Below are 14,219 nucleotides of genomic sequence, written 5' to 3'. Positions count from 1 at the left end.
AGAAAACAGCTTTTTAATCCACCAGCACCACCAGCACCTCCCCTCCCAGTGGCAAATGAAAGCCCCATGGAAAAACCTCTGCTCTTTATCCTCCCAGATGAGCTTCGCACTGGGGATGCTCCTCTCCAAAAGCAACAACCCTGCTTAAGTGGCAAGAGCAAAGGTGGCCAGGAACACCTCAGGGTCAGAACAGCTCCCATACAACTTGCTGACCCATCCAGGAAACAAACTGTGCTCTTGTAAAGAGCAAGATTAAGCACCCTGTGCTTAGCCCTTATTACCCACTCCTGTGAGGCTCCAGTGCAGCCCCAAGGAGTCAGAAAGCCTCAACCCCCCCTAGACCATCCCTCTTCCAGTGCCCAGCATCAAGAGCCAAGCTCCTTGGAGACTCATAAAACCAAACCCTCTGAAAGTATCCCAAAGGCACCTTGCACAGTTTACCCTCCAGTTTGCATCTGACACCCGGGGACCAAGGCAGCAGACAGCTGTAAATTCTTCCTCGTTCCCTTCCCAGCTGCCGTTTCCCCCTGACTCTGTGCCTAATCCATCAGCACCCACCATCCCGGGGTACCACAACAGGAAGGTGAGTTGGTGTTTCTCGCCTCGGGACAGGTGAATACTCTCATGGATCCCAAGCGGGAGTCAGAAATGCCACCCTGTTAAGCTACGGGCTGCACCCAAGTGTAGACGTTTCCTCCTGCTGAGGGCAAAGCAAGAGAAAAGCAGGCTATCCAGTGCAGAAGGAGAGAAAAACAAAGCTAAGATCACAGAGAGAATCAGGGCTTTGCTGAAACTGAGGGGGACTCTGCTGCTTGCTCCGGTAGGGCCCGGGCTTCCCCCAAAGAATTTGCTCAGCGTTTCCCAATCTTTTTTGTTGCGGGAGACCGAGGCAGGGCTGAGTCCGCCCAGGGGCCTCACGCTGGGCGGCTGGGCTGCCGCCGCCGCTCCTCCGCCCCGTCGCTCCCGAACCACTGGGGCCGGCTGTTCACCAGCGGGGCCCTCGCCCTCCCCGCGTCCCCTCGGCGCTTCTCCCACCCGCAGCGGCCGGGGACGGAGGGAGCAGCAGCGCTCCCCGTCCCGGCGGGAAAGCGGCGGGGGCGAGCGGCGGAGCCCTCAGCGGCCGGGAGGGTGGGGGGTTTCGGCCCCGGCTCTGCAGCCAAACGCATTACCGGGGGGGGGGGGGCGGGGGGGGGGGAAAGCCCATTTGGAGGCAAAAGGGAAAAAAAGGATTAGCGATTTTTTGGAGCGGCCCCGATCCCCCGCGCCCCGACCGCCGCCAGGGCAGACGAGCGGTCTGCAGGCGGCGGGGGCTGCCTCCCGGCCCCTCTGCCCGCTCTCCCCCGCCGCCGCCCCGGCCCCCTCCGCGCCCCCCTACCTTCCTCGGCGGCGGCAGCGGCGGGGGTGGGGGCCCGTGCCCCGGCATGGCGGCGTGCGGACGCGCGGCTGGGGGCTCCCCGCCCGCCGCGCCATGCAGCGCCGCGCCGCTGCCGCCGCCCCCCGCCGCCCCCAGCCCCGGCCCCGGCCCCGGCCCCGGCCCCGGCCGCCCTCCGGCGGGAGCCCCGCCCCGCCCCGCCCCGCCGCCGCGGCAACCGCGCCCGCCCCTCCGCTCGGGGGAGCGCGGCGCCCGGTGCCGCCTGCCCGCCGGCCCCCAGCCGCGGCCCGGGGGCGGCCGGCGGGGGGCGCACGGGGGAGGGGGCCTGCCCGCGGCGAGGCCAGAAATTAAAAAAAGAAGAGCTGGGGTGCCCGGGGCGCCCTCCTGGGTGCGGCCGGAGCGATCCGGGGGGGAGCAGAAAGACCCCTGTTGGCACCGGGCGGGCACCGGTTACTGCAGCAGCCTCCCGTCGCTGGAGGAACAGGCCGGGGCATCCGATCGGCTCACGGAGGCGTCGGGGGAAAGCGGGGGGCCAGGAGAGCCTCAAGCCTGCGAAACAATTTCCGTCGGCAGAGCCGCTCACCTGCGCAGGGCCGCGGTCCAGCTCCCTGTTGGCGCGGATTTTCACTCGGTCCGATCGGAGCTGCCCATTAAAGCGAGGGAGGGATCTGGACTGGAGAGTGGATTAATTCTTCCTACGGGCTTTTGGTTCCCGGGGTACATTAAAAATATTGGAAAGTGGATTTTTTTTTTTCCTCTGAGTAGAAACATGCTGTTAGCAACGTATACCCAAAGTGGGGAACCGACCAAACTCCCAGTGAAAGGCCGCGGCTCCCAGCCCAAAGCCTCCCCGCACAAGACAGTCGCTTCGCTGAACAGCCGCGACGGCAACGCGAGCTGCAGCGTCACCTTCGCGGTGGCTGTCCCCTAAAACACGCTCTCTGACGGGTTGCGGTCAGAGACACAAAAGCTCCCAAAAGGGAGAGAGGGACGATGTTGACAGCAGCCGCGTCCTCGGCAGCGGGTTCATTAGTTTGGATTTATAAGAGGAGCGATCCTCTGTAGCCGTGCAGTTACGAAGGGGGTTGATGCATTGCCAGCTGACTCGGGAATAAGCAGGAGACCCAACACTGCCATCGGCAGCCCCTCTGCGCAGCAGAAAGCCCAGGGTTCAGAGCAAGCCTGGAAGAGGAAGGCAACTCGGCAGCTCCACTGAAATACCATCATCACCTCAGCAGGCTTCTCCTTTTAATTTTGATGTCTTTCGCTAGTAGCGATGTGCTGTCACATGCCCTCGGATGCTTCCCTGACTCAAAGCACCGTTTCATTAACACCCCGCTAAAGAAATCGCTAATAAATGCAACGCTTCACCTACTGGCGTTAGGCTACCACTAGAAACCCTTATTTTGCGTAAAAATAAAAAGGTCATGGCCAATTTCTCTCGTCACGGACAAAAAAAAGGAGAGGCAGCTGCCACCTTGCAACGGCTGAAGCACCCCTCGCAGGTGTCCATCCCCTCGTTTCGCCTGTAGCTCGCTCCACCACACCGGTCCAAACCAAGATGGCAAGAGCCCACCTCAGCTGTCAAAACGGATGGAGGCGTGAAGGCTCCCAGGCCAACTGTGGGCCCCTTCCCTCTTGTCACCGGGCGCCCGCAGGGACGCATCCGCGTCCCTGCGGGCGCCCGGTGACAAGAGGGAAGGGGCTTCTTGTCCTCCTCCGGCATAGCCCGGACCTGAGGGGACGCTCCTACTCGGAAGGCTACGGCTCAGCCAAGCTCTTCCCCTCCCAGGGCTCGGGTGCCATCCTTCAGGCGCTCAGAACCGCCTCGCACTCCTTCGCGGCTCGCGCTCCTGTCCCTTTAAGGGGCGGGCCGCCACCGCCCCGCCGCAGCTGATTGGCTGGCTCCGCCTCCTCCCCCCACCCCCCCCCGTGCGGCCGTTAGCGGCCGTTAACGGCGGCGGGCGGGTGATGGTGGCGGGTGGCGCCGTGCGGCTCTTGCCGCTCCCGCGTCCCCTCCTCGGGCGGGCCGCCGGGGCCAGGGGGGCGCTGTCCGGTTGGGTGACCGCGGGGCGCGGCGGGCTGCGTGCCGGGCGCTGGGTCGCGGTGGCCTTGGCGGTGCCCGCTGGGACCGGTTGGAAGGAGAGGCCGGGGCAGCGGGGGCCGGTGTGGGTAGGGGAGCGCGGCCCGGAGCGGTCGCCCCGGGGGCTGCTGTGGCGCTTGGGTCTGGTGCTCCGGTTGGGTCTGCGGGCCTGCGGGTTGCTGCTGCGCTTCGGCCCCCTGCTGCTGCTCTACCCACTGAGCCGCCTGTGGCCCGGCCTGGGTGCTCTGTGGCTGCGGCTGCTGCGGAGGGCGGCCGAGGCTGCTGGCCCCACCTGCGTCAAGCTAGGCCAGTGGGCCAGCACCCGGAGGGACCTCTTCTCCGAGGCCTTCTGCGATGAATTTTCCAAGCTGCACGTTGAGGTGAGCCCCCACCCGTGGAGCCACACTGACGAGCTCCTGAGGAAGGCCTTTGGCGAGGACTGGACGGGCATCCTCAAGTTCCAAAGCCAGGAGCCGGTCGGCTCGGGCTGCGTCGCCCAGGTGTATAAAGCCTATGCTGACCTTACAGCTATTGCTGGCTCCCAGACCAAGGAGCTAGCACAACGCTCGGAGTTACGGTCCGCTTTTGAAGCGTGGGAAGTATCAGGCTTTAGAGGCCTCCTCAGGTGGCTGAGGAGGAGGAAGAGCAAGGAGATGCGGGATGAGAGGAGCAGGGAGGAGCTGAGCCCAGCAGACTGCTCCTGGGGAAGTCCTGTGAGTGGGATGCCCCTTATGGAGCAGATGGCCAAGCCACTCCTGAATGCAAATCCTTCATCAGCCAGACATCTCATGCCTGTAGCCATTAAAGTAAGTTATACAGCTGGCCGGTAGATGTGTGAAAATGGAGCGTGCTGGACAAGGCTGATCAGATTTTAATTCCCATGGAGATGAATAGGTGGCTAGGGCCAGGTAGAGCAAGAGAAATGATGCTCGTCTCCCTCGGTGTCTTTTTTTCTCAGCGCTTTGGTTCCAGCTAGCTGTAATCCAGACTTGCAGCGGCCCCAGCTCTTCCCAGCCCAGAGAGCTCGAGTACACATACTGCCTGTGGCACATGTGATGTGGCGTGTAGATACCAGAAATGCCTGCAAGCGCCCATTTTATATTAAAATAATGAATATTAAGCTTGGTTTTACCTTCCAGAAAATGAAACCCCTTCTCTCCTCACATGAAGAAATCTGGAACAGTTAAATTATTTCAGCAAAGTCTATTTAAAGAAATCTTACATTTGAGCTCTTCCAAATACTAGTCAGTACTGCATGGCACAGAGAGGGTAGGAGTGCAAAAGGAATGGAAAATGGCGTTGGGTGAGACTGTAGGCTCCAGCACAGATATATTCCATTTAAAGATTATAATGTGTTTCTTTACAGCTTAATCCATGGCAAAATGTGAATTCTTCTGAGGACTAGCTGGGGAAGCCTTGTTAGCTCCCGGCTTTATGGGCTGGATTCTGTCTATTTGGAATGCATCACTTTAGCTGATTGAAACGGACCATCCTTTTTACAGCGTTTGGGGAGCTGATCTTGCCCCTGTTCATTCTTGTGCAGGTCCTGCACCCTGGGCTAGTCCACCAAGTCCAGATGGATCTGTTTCTCATGAAGATGGGTAGCCACATCATTGGACTTCTCCCTGGATTCAAGTGGCTCAGTTTGACAGAGATTGTGGAGGAGTTTGAGAAGCTTATGATTCAGCAGGTGTGTGCCATGCCACGGTCCCCACGTACTGAAACAAAACTGCCTTTTGTCTTGCTACTGGCTGGCTCTAACTCTGTTCATACTGCTACTCTTTAAAGGGTTAGATGAAGGCTTGCTTATTCTTTAGTTATGTTCTTTATTCTATTCAGTCACATAATGTTACTGTAGGAAAGCTTATGTGCAGAGTAAAAAAGCAAAGCAATGAAAAAAATTAACAATCCTTATTAGATTTAAAAATCTTTTTTAGACTTTGAAAATCTTTTTTAGAGTCTGAGTATGTTTTCTAGTGAACAGCCTGAACAGCTAGCTAGCCATAGTCACAGTGCTTTTTGCAGCATTGTAAAAAATGAACACTGGTGAGAGACCTCTCCTTAGGAAAAGAATCTGTCCAAACAAGTGCTCAGACATGTGGTTTTTTCTCTTTAATCCTACACATATGTTTGCAATCTGTACTCACTGGTCATGTTTGTTAGCACTGAGGTATCTATATTGGCATAACTAATATAATTCCACATAAGTTAGTAATACATTCTATATTGTGTTGTCATCAGACTCATAGTATCGGTAAAGTTAAGCTTTGCAAATAGATCTGAAAACATGTCCTGATTCACTAATGTCTTCTAAAGACACAGTCCTGAAATGTCCTTATGACCAAACTTACAAAGATTTCACTACAGGCTTAATTAACCTTATGTTTCTATTAAAATGAACCATTATCTGCTGATTTCATTTTTGAGTCTAGATTGCAGAGTCTGAAGTCCATCATAACCTTTTGAAAGCCTTAATTCTGTTCTACTATTGCAAAAAATCTACACAGTAAATCCATGGTGTAAACTTGACTGTATTCAGATGTGACTCGAGGTCATTAGTACCAGTGTAGTCCAGCAGAGCTTTTGGTGGATGTGCTGAAGACGGAGGATTAGGAGAGCATCTGACAGGCTTGTTGTAATTTCCTTTCATTTCTCTTTGAACAAACAAGAAGTATTCCTGGGATATTTCCCTTTGGCAGATGAGGGAGGTGAGGCAAGGTTATCCTGCCTCCTTGAGCAGCAGCAGTGGGCAGGAGAGATGCCTTTGTGTCAAGGCACTGGATCACTGAAGAGCTAGGGCCAGGACTTTGCCTAGTGGATTACTTTGTACGTGTTACATTAAATTTCTTCCTGCTATGGCTGCCTATCTGTAAGGTGAGGCTAGGGCTGCAGTTCTTCTACCCTGTCTGCCTGCCTTGCTGTTCAGACAGTAAGCGTTGATTCAGGCTCTGTCTTACCCTTGAAAATAATGCAGTGCTGGTCTTTTTTTGAGACATCATGTCTATAGTAAGAGTCACCTATATTTCGAAGGTGCTGGGTTGTGGGCCATCTGTTACCCAGTCTGTTACTCTACTCTTCCATCAGGAAAGCTATAAGCATGTAAGACGCACCATTCTATTTTGTTTTCATTCTGGCTTTCTGACTAGTTTTGTTGGTATTGAGTATTGCACCATACAGTCATATCCTCATACAGGATCCTGAAAATCTAGTTCCAATTGAATCTAATTTCCAACCTGCTTTTTCTTTTTCTCCCTTGAGATTGATTTACGCTACGAAGCCAGAAATCTGGAGCGCTTCCGACAAAATTTCCTAGATGTCGATTTTGTGAAGTTTCCAACTCCCCTTCGGCCTTTGGTAACGACAGATGTTCTAGTGGAAACATTTGAGGTAAGAATTGCAGGGTCTGGGAGCGGTGGTAGCAGTGAGAAGGCCCTTAGGAGAGCATACCAAGGAGGTGGTTTTTTGGGAAGGAGCTATCAGAGGCAGAAGGATGCTTGTCTCTTTGCTAAGAGGCTGGTGTCCTTCTTCAGTGTCTCTTCCACTCTCTTTGTTTGTAAGCAGTGCATCCCAGAAGACAGGTGGCAGACAACTCCATATAGAAGTGAACACTTGGCCTGAAACCAAGCGGACCAGCAGTGTGTCCAGCTACCATGTGCTTGCCTGTGCTTTGCAAACCAACACCACACTTCAGCTCTCCTCTGTGGTGGGTCAAAGCAAGGAGCTCGGCAGTCTGACACTTTCTGATGCTTGCCTCGCTTCCCCTGTGGATGTTTGAGTCAGGAACCAAAGCTACTCTCAGCCTTAGTTTTCGTGCATGTGATCCTGGCAAGAGTATTTCTGCCCCAGGCTATATCACACCCTCTTTCCAAAGAACAAACCCTTGCTTCTTTCACGTCCTCCATCACATTAGGTACAGCCTCTATCGAGCAGGTCCTTTCTAGGGTATTGTCGCCTTCCCTCAACTCTTGGGCACCTAGGTCAAGGTGTGGTTGAGGGTGGGACACAGGGTGTGTTTGACTCCAGCTCTGTCTTTATTTCAGGAGAGTGAGCCTATTTCGCACTACCTGCATGCAGAGATTGCCACAGAGCTGAGGCAGAGACTTGCAAAGATGGGCATGGACATGCTGCTAAAGATGGTAGGCACTTGGCTGAGGCTGGAAGTGAAGGTTGTTTTCCTGCAGAAGCTATTCAGTTGGGGTAATAAGACGATATGGCTAAAGAGAGAACCTGTTTGCTTCCCACGTCGCCCACCCTTCTCCCCATGGACTCAAAGATAGAGCTGTGCCTTGTGGAGCCAGCCCGTGGGTGCCGGCTGTCTCGCGGTAAGCGAGGACTTGGGCTGCTGGGGCACTGTGCAGCTCCTGAACTGGCAGAGGGAGGGTCTGTACTTTGTGTGCAATGTAACACAAGGTCTGAGTAAAGCCTGGGCTAGATACACCACTACTGTAGAACCTCACAGTACGGAGTGCGTGGGCAGTAAGTGTCAGCTGAAATTCAGTTGATAACTGCAACATCGTGCTAGGGCGATGTTGAGGCCTGCAGTTCTGACTCTGTGTAGTATGACAGACTCTGAAATAGCTTTTACCACTCAGAAAAGCAATGGTGGAGCTATAATAGTTTTATGCTAACAGTAGATCAATGGTTAGGAATAAAGCAAAACCTGCTAATTTTAGGAGTAGAAAAGAATTAAAGAGCAAAGAAACAACATAATGGCTGTAAGTAAAACAAATACCTGCTTCTTGAATACTCTGTGCAGTTCTAGTCCTTCGCTGTCTGGGACCCTCCATTTCAAGGGCTGTAATAGAACGAGAAGATGTGCAGAGGAAGGCAGCCAGGATGATTACTGGTGTGGAATGGCTTCCGTACAGGAATGGTGAAATAATTTGGATTCGTAACTCTAGAGAGCAGAGAAATGAGAGTAGCTTATGACAGAGATATATGCAGTCTTGGGTGCATGAGAGTTAACAGGGATCTATTGTGTATGGTTTCTCAGAACAATGAGGAGGACATAAACAAAATTATCAGAGGTCACTTTTCCAGGCAACACCTAAAAAAAAGTGAAAAAACACAGCTCTAATTATTTACGTGACAATTAGACAAATTTGTAGGAGAAATCCATCGAATACAAAGATAACCTCCTTGGGGCAGGAAGTGCTGCAGTCCCAGGTTGCCAGGAGGGTTAGTGGGGAAGTACTACCTTGTGCTTGCCCTCTTGCTAGTCCTTTCTGCTACTAACGGCTAGCAGAGGCAGAGGAGCGCTACATACGTCTGTTGCCTCTTCTCTTGTTTTCCTCACTTTACAGTACAGTTGTAATGTGGGTTGATGTCCCAGACTAGACAAACTAAACCGTCCTCTATAACCCATGCCACTGAATGGCAAATGGCCTATTCTTACGGCATTACTCTTTGCCAAGGCCCACCAGCATGCATCCAGTTTAGGGTGAACTGCCAAAGAGCACTACCGTTCCCTGCGGGGACTCCTGGCTGTCCTACCTGACCTCTAGGAAGCAAACGGGGTTGCTTCACACGGCTTTGCTGACTCGCCTAGAGTGAGCAGCACCCATGCCATTTCAGCACAGCTGGTCTCCAGCAGAAGCCATTTGCTGTGTTGCTGCCTAGGGTGATGCACAAGAGTAATGGCAGTGAACAGACCAGAAAGGAACCTCTGCTATTTGCCTGGGAGTTTTGGCGTGGGCAGGTTTGGTTGGAATGAGCTGCTCTAAGACATGCCTGTCCTCTAGGTCTTTGTTGACAACTTTGTCCATGCTGACCTGCACCCTGGGAACATCCTGGTTCAAGGCACGGCCCACGTCAGCACCAGCTGCAAGGAGCAGACAGCCATCGTGGACCTGTGCGACACGCTCGTGGTGGAAGTGCAGCCGCCCCGCAGGCGGCTCTGCCTGGTGCTGCTGGACGCGGGGATCGTGGCGGAGCTGCAGAGCGCCGACATGCAGAACTTCCGGGCGGTTTTCACAGCTGTGGTCCAGGGCCAGGTGAGGCGTCTGTCACGGGGCTGTGGAGCTGAAGGTGGGGAAGCGAGACAGCTGAAGAGTCTGATGGCTGATTTCTCCCTACTTCTCCTTACAATCCTCCCTGAGAGGGGAGAGGAGACTCGCTAGCGTGGAAGCTATACCAGACAGAGGGATAAGATGTTCAGCTGCAGCAAGGAGGCTGCCAGGGTGGAGTGATTTCAGTGGCTCAGGAAATGGAAGGTGTTAAATGGGAAGCATTGGCTGCCACTCCCTGGTTAGGAGTGCTTCTGATGCAAGTTAGGACTGACTGGGAGCCGCTCGCGTTTCAGAGACTGTTGCAGAATCTGCCAGACTTTGCTGGAGGAGGGAATGGATTAACGTCTTGGTCTTCCACACACATTCCCTTCTGCAGCCTTGCTGCTGGCAAGCCCAATATGCCATCCCCCATTTTGCTGTTGTGTCAGTGTCTGTAGAGAAGAGGAAGCAAAACGGCGGGGGGGGCTGACATCTACCAGGCTCCTCTGTATAAGGGGAACTACTTTATTCTCCTTCCTACTTATTTAGAATACACTGAGATGGATTAGAGAATCTAGTGCTGATGCCTCCTGTTCGTTCTGTGAACAAGCATCAGTGCTCATACTTGCATGTTGCTGTTTCTCAGCTGTGGGTTGGATGGCTCAGCCTCCGTTTAATCTGCCGAAGCGTACCGAGGAGTCAGTGCTAAACTGTGTACTCAGGCCCATCCTCTGCTGCCAGACTTATTTCTCAGCTACTAAGCAAACCTGCAAACATTTGATTGCAAGTCCTTCATGGCTCAGGCTGGATGTAATTCATGATCTCTAGGTGAAAAACTTCTACACCATCTCATTGCCGAACCTGAGGCCTCTGGCTCTGTACGTTGCTGTCAGACACGTCTTCCAAGAAGAGCTGTAAAGCCTCTCACAAATGAAGCTTGGGTATGGCTCCCCCCCTTTCTCACCAAGCATCTGCTGGTGTGGAATCAGCTCACTCTTCCTCTGCAGTTTGCAAATGGAAGGTTGGACTTAGCCCATAAGGGAGGTTAATAGATGCCCTTCTTTACGCCATTATCTCCTCTGCTAAGAAGAAAATGCCAATCCTGTGGGTTTTATTTTTTTTCCCCCTGAAACTTCTCCTGACTGCCTGAGAGATCTTTGTTGTGTTCTACCCTACAAGACCTGCAAGAAAAATAAGCAGGGTTTTGCCAGATACCAGCTAAGAATTTTGGACCAGTTCTGTTCTTCCTGCACCTGAAGGACTCGTTGGGTCTCTGTTGGTGGAATGGGAAAGCATGGCCCTGGGAGTTCTCCCTGCAGCATGCTTCCTCCTGGGACCTTTGCAGCAGAGGCCTTCCAGGGACACTGGTGCGCAGCTCCTTGTAGGCCTGCTGGCACCAGTGATCAAGTCCTGATTCTCCTTTTCAACTTGTTTTGCAGGGGGAGAGAGTGGCAGAACTGATCCTTCATCACGCCCGTGCTAACCAGTGCCAGGATATCGAGCGATTCAAAGCTGAGATGGCGGAACTAGTGACCAAGGTCCGGGGGAACACCATTGCCCTAGGAAAGGCAAGTGCACAATGTCCCACCCTCACTTACCTGTAATTCAGTGCAGTTTGGCTTTCAGAATGATCCATGTGGAAAGGCCAGCTCTGATCTCATGAGCACCACCAACCGGTACTGGGTGCTTTTAGTCTCTCAGGTGCAGCAAAAGTCCATAAAATCCTTTATTTCCTTCTAATTAAAAAACCACCATGTGTGTGTTTGTGGGTTGTGGGTTGTTGTTTGTTGTTTTTTTTTTTTTTTTTTTTTTTTTTTTTAAATCTCTAACATCTGCAGTTCCCTGTGAGGAGTTGCTGAGCCTGATGTTACAGCTTGCATCCTGTTAGCTAAGGCCAGCTTGGGCACTTCAGAGAGTGTAGTACAGTGGTATTGAGCAAATCAATGCAAGTTGTGTACTGCTGTGAGGTCAGACGTTCTCAGCCCTCCTGGGCTGGCAAGTAAGCAGAACCATGGGTCACAGCTGAACTCCTCATCCCGGGCAGGGTGGGGGGATTGTACCCTGATGTTGGCTGTCATCAGCCCAATAATCTTGTCCCACCACCGGAACCAAATGCTAACAAACACTTAGAAGAATCCTGCCTGTCACTCAGGCGGCTCAGTCTTCTTGATCGCGGTTTTTTTGGTCAGTTGTTAACTTTTCCTTTTGTATTCCAGCTTCAGGTGGCAAATCTCCTCTCGAATGTCTTTAAACTACTGATGACCCATAAGGTGAGGTCCTGTCACTGTCTGCCTTCAACAGCTGGAAGTTCATTTGGGGAGGGAGAACTACTGGGAACACGAAGGGCTGGCAAGTAGGGGGACTGACTTCTGAAACGAACTGCTAGGAAGGGGAACTGCAGGAATGCATCCAAGTGTTGCAGGCATGCTGTTTCTCAGGTCCTGATACACACCCTACCAAGACCAATTTCTGTTTTGTTGGGTTTTGTCTTCAATATTGCATTTAATAGTTGATATTATTTACTAAAAAGGTTTCTGTAACACATAGTTTTTCCTATCTTTTTTTATAGTCCCTTAGAAGCAGAAAATGAAATCTAATGTATGTTCCACTTGTATATCATCGCATGCTTTCTTCCCTGGACCTCTTTATTGATATGGGCTTATGTAACAGCACTAGGCCATTTTACTGGTTTGTTAGAGGCCTCAAAAGCGAGAAGCTGTTCACAGAACAGAGATTCCTTCTTATGACTGATAGTATTTGTGGGACAAGTTTCCACGATTGCAAACAACTTTGGAAATCAACAGAGCTATGGTGGCCTGAACTAGAGGAGATGAGAAGGTTGTCAGCCACAGGGCTGCCCAGCCTGCAGAGGGTCCCTCTGAACATTCCTTAGTTAGAGGTTTTTATCATTAAGTCTCATTAAGCTGGTTTCTAATAACATGAAATGTAATTTAGGCCCTTACAAAGCAAGTCCTCCCAACTCCATGAATTCTTAATGTCCTGGTATGCCTTGGAACAATCCCGGTGCCTGGCTGGGAATTCGGGAGTAGTTTGTTCACGTGCAGAGCAGAGGATTGTTTCCTCTCTGATCTGTGGGGGTCTTTAGTGGCTGTTCAGAAGGTGAGCTCCCCCTCACACAAGTGCATGTGTTCAAGTATGTTGGATACTACTGCAACTTGTAACTACATTACTAATGGTGAGCACTCCTAAGCTCCTGCTATTCCAGTATGGAAGAAAAAAAAAAATCCCATTCCCCTTCTCGGAACTGAAATACTCTCAGGTTCCCTTAGGGCACGCACTTACCCTGAAACTGTTGCCTTATTTTTGGGCCTGCTGCTGGGTTTCAGTGAGATCTGAAACTCCAAGTGATGGAGTTGCAGTATAGTTTCAGGTGTGCGTATGCTCTCCCCAGCTTCTTCCCTTCCCTCTCAGCTTAGCCAGTGCTGGTACCTCTGTGGAATGGGCTCAGAAGAAAACAAGGTCTGCTGAGTCCACTTAGTCTCTTGTGGTTCTAGGTGAAGCTCGAGAGCAATTTTGCCTCCATCATCTTTGCCATCATGGTTCTGGAAGGTCTTGGTCGTTCACTGGACCCTGAACTGGACATCCTAGAGGCAGCTAAACCACTGCTCATCAAAACTGCAGCTTCTGTCCTCGAATAGACTCTCGTGGCTGCTGCCCTCTTGCTATGCAGGGTTACCTGTGCCGTCAGACAGAGAAAGAAGCTGAAGGTGAGAAGTCACATGTATCTTGGGGACACGCCAGGCAGTGGTTCCTCTCCATTAATGTTGCCTTCAGTTGTTTCAGCCAAGCACCAGGCCTGGGATGATGAGGTCTATTCCAGAAACCAGGAAGACTTTGCACAATCAGAGTTCTGACTCTTTACACAGTTCTAAGAGCTAATGTGCTCTGGTAGTTTTTAAACTGACATATCATGTAGCAGTCTTACTTGTCTAAAAGTCTTTTAAAAAGATGTTCATTGATCAAGTCTGTTTTGAAATATATCAGGTTAAATATTTAAAGTTAATTTACCTTTTCTGTCACTGTGGTATGAGAAATTATGTTCTAACACCACCTAAGCAACTAATTCAGGATGAAAAAAGCCAACAAACCTTTTTGTCTTTTTTACTTTTAACTTCTACTTTTATTGTAGAAGTGTCCTGAGATCCTGCATGGAGCGGTCTGTTCTTAGTAATTTTTGGATGATAAAAACAGACCAGTCAATTTGATTATTTTCAAACTTCCATACTCTAGAACAATACTATAGGAGTCTGGATTATAAACAGCAAAAGAAAATATTTGCCTAGACAGCAAACCTAATTCCATAATAAAAAACAATTTTTGGAAACGTTTGTACTGGTCTTATTTTTTTTTTTTTTTTTCTGAAGCTTAAACAAAAGTCTTTATTTTCTCTGTGTGCTTCCTTCCTACTACCTTCCCCCTGCTCCCCTAGTATCACCCTAGTCAACTCCCAGTCTTAACTAATATGCAAATTCTTGGGTTTTGTTTCCAGTAGTTTGCAAAGCAAGGAGTCCAAGCATTTTCCTGATGGATGGAAAACACATTGTGAATGTTTCAAATTAAATAAAGCCAGTGAAAGAGTGGATCATGCATGGCTTTTACAGTCAGTTATTTTAATAGTAGTATTAAAATTATTTTATGGCTGTATTTTAATAGTGAGAAACACAGTCTATGAATGACTGGAAATATGGTAATACTAAATATATTCCCAGATATACTGTATGGGAAATTGCAGCAGCACAGGGTGTCCACAGTGGTC

The 14,219-nt window shown here is 51.1% G+C and overlaps 2 protein-coding genes across 5 annotated transcripts in view; one reads left to right on the top strand and one right to left on the bottom strand.

Moving 5' to 3' along the window:
• The window catches only part of DENND2A (DENN domain containing 2A), a 67,436-nt gene extending 59,146 nt beyond the window's left edge, over positions 1-8,290 (bottom strand). For 2 of the 4 annotated variants that reach the window (XM_082309674.1, XM_082309677.1), the window contains exon 1: positions 1,376-1,486. The gene's annotated coding sequence lies outside the window, so the exon portion shown is untranslated. Of the gene's footprint in view, positions 1-1,375; positions 1,487-1,955; positions 2,974-8,187 lie in introns of those variants that run through there. The other 2 variants (XM_082309676.1, XM_082309675.1) reach the window with 2 other exon arrangements.
• ADCK2 (aarF domain containing kinase 2) lies at positions 3,344-13,143 on the top strand (the record flags this gene model as incomplete). The annotated part of the gene is made up of 8 exons (XM_082309678.1): positions 3,344-4,261; positions 4,999-5,145; positions 6,714-6,842; positions 7,496-7,591; positions 9,197-9,448; positions 10,882-11,010; positions 11,659-11,712; positions 12,958-13,143. 8 exons carry the CDS (start codon positions 3,344-3,346, stop codon positions 13,099-13,101), a joined length of 1,869 nt encoding a protein of 622 aa, XP_082165804.1. The 3' UTR covers positions 13,102-13,143.
• Positions 13,144-14,219: the final 1,076 nt, after the last annotated feature.

This window comes from Platalea leucorodia (assembly GCF_965183815.1).
Source record: "Platalea leucorodia genome assembly, chromosome: 4".
NCBI lineage: Eukaryota > Metazoa > Chordata > Aves > Pelecaniformes > Threskiornithidae > Platalea > Platalea leucorodia.
This window is presented reverse-complemented; position numbering and strand designations above follow the sequence as displayed.